General features: G+C 42.6%; 1 protein-coding gene across 1 annotated transcript in view; it reads left to right on the top strand.

Moving 5' to 3' along the window:
• Nucleotides 1-885: 885 nt before the first annotated feature.
• itga8 (integrin, alpha 8) overlaps nucleotides 886-6119 on the top strand; it is a 44013-nt gene continuing 38779 nt past the window's right edge. Inside the window, exons 1-4 of the mRNA XM_069655580.1 lie at nucleotides 886-1181; nucleotides 1472-1602; nucleotides 5064-5164; nucleotides 5314-5437. Of these exons, the coding sequence (XP_069511681.1) occupies nucleotides 1000-1181; nucleotides 1472-1602; nucleotides 5064-5164; nucleotides 5314-5437 (538 nt within the window). The 5' untranslated portion in view covers nucleotides 886-999. The remainder of the gene's footprint in view (nucleotides 1182-1471; nucleotides 1603-5063; nucleotides 5165-5313; nucleotides 5438-6119) is intronic.

The following is a 6119-nucleotide window of genomic DNA, read 5'->3' as shown; positions in this document are numbered from 1 at the left end:
CTCACCTTCTCACCTGCTTCTTATCAACTCTCCTGACAGGAAACACACTCCAGTGCCGTTTTACAACACCGTGGGGCAGTTATCTGGAGTATAATTCAACAATAATGTGCCCATAAAGCTTAGTTAAATAAAAACAAACTCCCCAAGTATGCCGAGCTAAATAAAAAAAACGCCGCTTCTCTCGTCTGTCACCTCTTTAAAACGATTCTTCATTGCAGGATATTATTTTCAGCAAGAGCGAAGTATGTTACCTCTGAGGTTTATGGAGAAAAATTGCCTGGTGTTGAGTGAAACGGCGAGCAGGCCAAAACTTCCTCAACTTGCAGAGCTCGGGAGATTTGTGCTGTAAACCGACATAATAATTACGCAGATAATTACAAGAGATTATTCTCACCGGAAGGAAACGCGGCCCTGTTTTAACTGTATATGGTTGAACAAAGTGCCCAATAAAACACATAAAGTGGTTTAATTTATGGACTACAAATCTTTTCATTCGCGCGCGCATGTGTCTGCTTATACTTTCTGACTGATGTGAGAAGGTGGTTGTAAATCCCACTTCAGTATTATTTATTTTTGCAGGGTGAAGCTCCCAATTCGCCACAGCGAATATATCTGTGCCTTAAAAGGAGCGATGACGCGCCAGCCGGCCCTGCCGCGCGCTCATATGAGCTCTGCGCCTTGTAATGTGTGTGTATGACCGTGTCAGTGTGTGTTTCAGTGTGTGGGCAGGGGGTAAAGTTTTGTGCAGAGGGCGGGGGCGCGGCTGTGCAGTCTAGAAGCTGAGACTCGGGGCAGACCTGGTGGTTTCAGGGTGTCAGGAGGCAGTTTTAGGAGAGCGCAGTGATCCAGTGACAGCCAGTTTGCGGACTTAACCCGGGACAAACCTACCTCACCTGCACGGAGGAGACTCCCTCTCTCTTTCTCTCTCTCTTTTTCTCCCCCTCTCCCGGTTCCCTCTCATTTTTTTGGGACTCGTGCGCAGCTGGCTGTTCTTTGGGGATGGAGCGTGCATGGGACTGTGTTTCCTCCGCGGGGATGTTTATTCTCGGGGTGCTGTCGGCGCTAAATGGAGTTTGGAGTTTTAACCTTTACGCAGAGCACCCAACGGTTTACAGGGGACCCGAGGGAAGTTATTTCGGTTATTCTGTGGACTTCTATCAAGCTACCAGCGACAGCAACACGTGAGTGGCAACATCAGGACTGAAGTTGTCTCAACAGGGTCCTGCAGGAGTTATGATCTAATAGGCATACTTCACTTTAACTCATAAATCTAGTTCAGCCAAGATCAATACAGTAGATTAAAGTTGAAGTGACTTATACGAGGTGAGGCTTCATCATCTCTTTAGCTGCACATACTGCATACCATACTGTCAGATGTCTGCTGAGATTTATGTACAAGCCTACATAATGCACTGAACACTCTCCTGCATGTCTTCTTGCATATACATCTCTTCCTCCATCTCCCCACCAGGTTCAGTGTGTTGGTGGGGGCTCCAAAGGCGAACACCTCCCAGCCTGGCGTTGTGGAGGCTGGAGCCGTCTACTACTGCCCCTGGCCGGGTCTCCCTGACAGCTGCAGGCAGATACCTTTTGACAATTCCAGTGAGTAACCTGAAAGCTTTACCAATCCCTCTCTTTTTCAGGGATCAAAATAAATGTATGCCAGACCCCCCCAGGGGGCCCATGCTGGGTATAAATGTGTTCAATCAGCTCCTGTTACAGGACTTGGAAAGGAAAAACGTAACTGTTTGGACAGACTGTGATACATATGCTCAGTGTGATTGTTTCATGAGGAGAATTTCAGTGAAATGAAATTCAACAAGCGTCCGAGTCGATCCTTTTAAAGTCATAGGTGGCCCCAGATGTTACGCGGAGTTTTGTAACCTGTGTGTCTGGTATGTGTGTGCACATGCCTGAAAAAGAGAGATAAGACATATGGGTCTCATCAGCTGCATCTAACCAAAAAGGTAACTGGTGTAAGTCTACGTCATGTTGATTAAGGTTTTAAGTATATCATCAACTGTCCAATCAGCCTGTGTTTGTGCATCTAATGTCTTTGATGCACGCTTTTCCATCTGAGAAGTAAGTGTGTGCAAGTGGTAGAGAGAGAGAGCAAGTGGGAAAGCAAGAGAGAGAGAGGAGAGGGGGGGTAAACTGTATGCACATGGGAATTTAGTTCCCCTTCCGAAGAAAGGGGATTGGGTGAGGTCTGCTTTTTATTAGATCTTGAAAATTTATCCCTGTCTCGTTTCCCCTCCCCTCCCCTTCCCTCTCTCTGTCTCTCGATCTCCATCAGTCCATTCACTCCATCCATCTCTCTCTTTTTCTGTCTCTTTTTTTGTGAGGTCTTCTATCATCTGTGAGAGGCTGACCTTTTATTCCACAGTTAACCTTGGTGGAGGTGGTTCTGCTCTTTCAGGGATATCTCAGCTGCAAAAAGAGTTCTTATTTATCAGACATGTTTCAGAGAAAGTCGCCAGCGTACATAAAGATGACATTGTAGCAGAGTATCAAATGCTCATGTGCAAAAGAAGAGACATAAAACAAAATAAGGCATTTTTATATGTGGCTAGAGCTGCAGCAGCAAGAGAGGACCGCCATGTTATATATATTACTGTGTCGAGATGAATGAATATAATTGAATGTTGCTGGTCAGCTGCTTGCTGAACAGCGGATGTATCAATGAGCTGCTAATGTGGAGGCATCGACTAACAGCTGATAGCAGATCAGCTGATGCAAGCAGGGTGTCTGTACAGACTGGAAAGTCAACTGTAGAGTACTGGGATTTGTGATATGTGTATAAAAAGTTGACCTTACTTAACAAGCAAGACAACATTGTCCTGCCTGAACTAAAGGAAGCCTGCATGCAGATCTCCCTCAAGTTAATGATAGGCTATTTTAGTCTAAAAGTGGGTTAATTTTAATGTGAAGTGTTCTGGGGCAAAATTTCAGGTTGTTGGGATAAAAGAATAAACACAGAGGAGCTAATCTGTGTGCAGTCGTGTGCATGTGTGTGTATCTAGTCTCATGAATGGGTGGGTATGCAGAAGTTGATTGATGACAGGGGCTACGGTGGATATTTCTAAAGTTACAAAAGACGCTTTATTACAGGTATAAACCAGAAGAAGAGACACACACATGCACAGTGTACAGAATATCAGCACGAGTGGCGAACATCTGTGTGCACTGTTACGGGTTCATATCCATACATCAGCTTCACATGTGCATGAGCATGTGTGTGTGTTTGTGTATGTTTTCAGTGACCTTATGCAGATGTGTCAAGTCATGCCAGTGTAGCATTGGGGTTGTGAACCATGGTGGATGTGGTTACTCATTAAAATAAAGAATCATTACATTAAAGTAAAGGTACCAGGAAATAAAACATGCATGAAGCATAAAATGAATTTATAAGTAAGGGATAATGTATAGTGAGCAGGTTGTTATCGCAGGATGGACTCCAGACTGGGTGAGAGTTCCTCCATGATAACAACCTGCTCACTATACATTATCCCACTTATTACACAGCTTTGTTAATTATTTGACACAATATATTGATTTGGAAATTATTTTATTAATTTATAAATGATTGTCTTTCCGTTTAAAAATAGTCTGTTACAGTCACAGCGAGAGCTGCGTCCCTAGCAACGGTTAACTCTGTAGCCTTCTTAAAGTGAGCTAACCTAGCTGTTATTCACATTAAAACGAGCTAACCTAGCTGTATTTACTCACATTAAATCAAGCTAACCTCCTAGCTGTTTTTACTCACATTAAAACGAGCTAACCTAGCTGTATTTACTCACATTAAATCAAGCTAACCTCCTAGCTGTTTTTACTCACATTAAAACGAGCTAACCTAGCTGTTTTTACTCACATTAAACCGAGCTAACCTCCTAGCTGTTATTACTGTCATTAAATTGAGCTAAGCTAGCTGTTATTACTCACATTAAAACGAGCTAACGTAGCTGTTATTACTCACATTAAAACGAGCTAACCTAGCTGTTTTTACTCACATTAAACCGAGCTAACCTAGCTGTTTTTACTCACATTAAACCGAGCTAACCTAGCTGTTTTTACTCACATTAAAACGAGCTAACGTAGCTGTTATTAGAAAGAAATAACAGACCTTGGAATGCTGTAATTAGCAAATCAGAAACATTAACATAGCCGTGTAATAACTTTATTTATTTAATAAGAGGGCTTCAAGCTGTATCCAGCCCTCTGTCGTGGCCTCAGAGCAGCTAAACAAGGTTCTAAGTCTCTATAAAAGATATTCTTTATTCAGTTTTTTACCCCACATTTAAAAGAAATTCCTTCCAGCATGCAACACAATTTGAAAGTAGGTGAAATCTACTGTGTATGTCTTGTTATAAATTGATTCTTAAAGCGATTTAAAATTAAATAAACCCAATTACACACTCCCTTAGAGACTATGGAAACATTAAGAACTTTAACAGGCAAAAACACCTGCCTTTATGGATTTATTGTCTGCTAGTGTGTGTGTGTGTGTGTGTGTGTGTGTGTGTGTGTGTGTGTGTGTGTGTGTGCATGTGCTAAATGAAGGTGTTTAATGTGGAGGGGTCTGCACGGCTCTAAAGAGACCCAGCTGGTGTTTAATAAAACTGGAAAATATCCACAGAAGAGAAAAGACACACATGAACACATACGCTCACACCAAATCTGACACTTTATTGTGAGTCGGCTGGGAAATGCTCATAATGTGTGTGTACAGGTTTGTGTGTGTGTGTTTGTATGTGTTGAGGCCCCTTTAGAGTTAGTCTCTTAAGTGTTCTAACATTTTATGGGAAAGTCGTTGACTTAAAAAAGGCCCCAGCATCCTGACAAATGTCTGTTTCTGGGGGGCAAATGGTGTTTTGATGTTTGTTACAGGCTTGTTTAAGACGCTGCTGTTTGTTCCTACTTATATAGGACAAATGCTTTCCATTCACACAGACAGAGCGACCGGCCTGGATACACATCACCACAGTCTGTATCAGCTTTTACTGGCACTTTTATGAAATGTCTCTTTCTTCTTCCTCTCTCTCTCTCCCTCTCTCTCGCTCCAGATAACAGAATGATAAAGGTGAACAAAACCAGAGAGCCTCTGGAGTTTAAGTCACACCAGTGGTTTGGAGCATCGATCAGGTCACACAAAGGGAAAGTGGTGGTAAGTGGACATGATGTCAGTTAAAATAAGATACTATACCTGCTTGAAAACTAAAGGTGACACGCATCTAGCCATCTTCTCAAAGTCACAATTTATGTCTGTATTATTTATAAATGTAATGTATGTATTAAGTGTTATTTGTTGTGTAGGCATGTGCTCCTCTCTACCACTGGCGGACAGTGAAGATAAGTGGGGAGAAGGACCCCGTGGGGACCTGCTATGTGGCCGTGCAGAACTTCAGCGCCTACGCAGAGTACTCACCCTGCAGGACCAGTGAGTCACTCTGCAGACCTGCATCCAGCTGTCTCTATCTCCCTTTTACTGGCTTCCATCCTCCCCTCATTTGCTTTTTCTTCTCTCTTTGCTGTCAGCATGAAAATTATTAACCATAGCATTTGGAATTATTTTAACAGACTATACTTTCATCAATGTAATACCGTTTAAAGGGTCAGTTCAAAGGAAACACAACAGATGTCTCCTTACTTTGGAAGTGAGAACTATTTGTTCTTGTTTTGATATATTTTTTCCCAAGCAGCCAAATAAAACCAAAACGGCAGGTGAAAAGTGACTCTAAGCAAAGAGACTCTGTTTAAGATTATCCAGCCTGTTGATTTAAAAGTTGCCAAAGCAACTTGATAGTCTGTCTTTTTAACAGTACCTGTTCTCTCTCTGGTCCTCTTCTTTCTGTCATCGGTTCTGTAAATAGGAATCATGGGATTTTCTTAACCCCCCTCTTCACATCCAACTTTCTTCCCTCTCTCCTGCTTTCTTCCTGTGACCCCTATTACCCTGTACTATAATATGAGGCACCAGCAGAGTGTGATAAGGAGAAGTGGAGCCTATCAGGTGGCACATCATAAACAGAAGATCAAACACAGTGGCTTTATCCACTCCATCATCCGCTCTGCATAAAAACCCCTGCATCGTTCACACTCACATGCACGCGGATTCATTC

This window comes from Semicossyphus pulcher, unplaced genomic scaffold (assembly GCF_022749685.1).
Source record: "Semicossyphus pulcher isolate SPU_LCO1_2020_fin unplaced genomic scaffold, fSemPul1.0.p SCAF_9, whole genome shotgun sequence".
Taxonomy (NCBI): domain Eukaryota; kingdom Metazoa; phylum Chordata; class Actinopteri; order Labriformes; family Labridae; genus Semicossyphus; species Semicossyphus pulcher.
The sequence above is the reverse complement of the archived record's forward strand: the minus strand, read 5'-3'. Positions and strand labels throughout refer to the sequence as shown.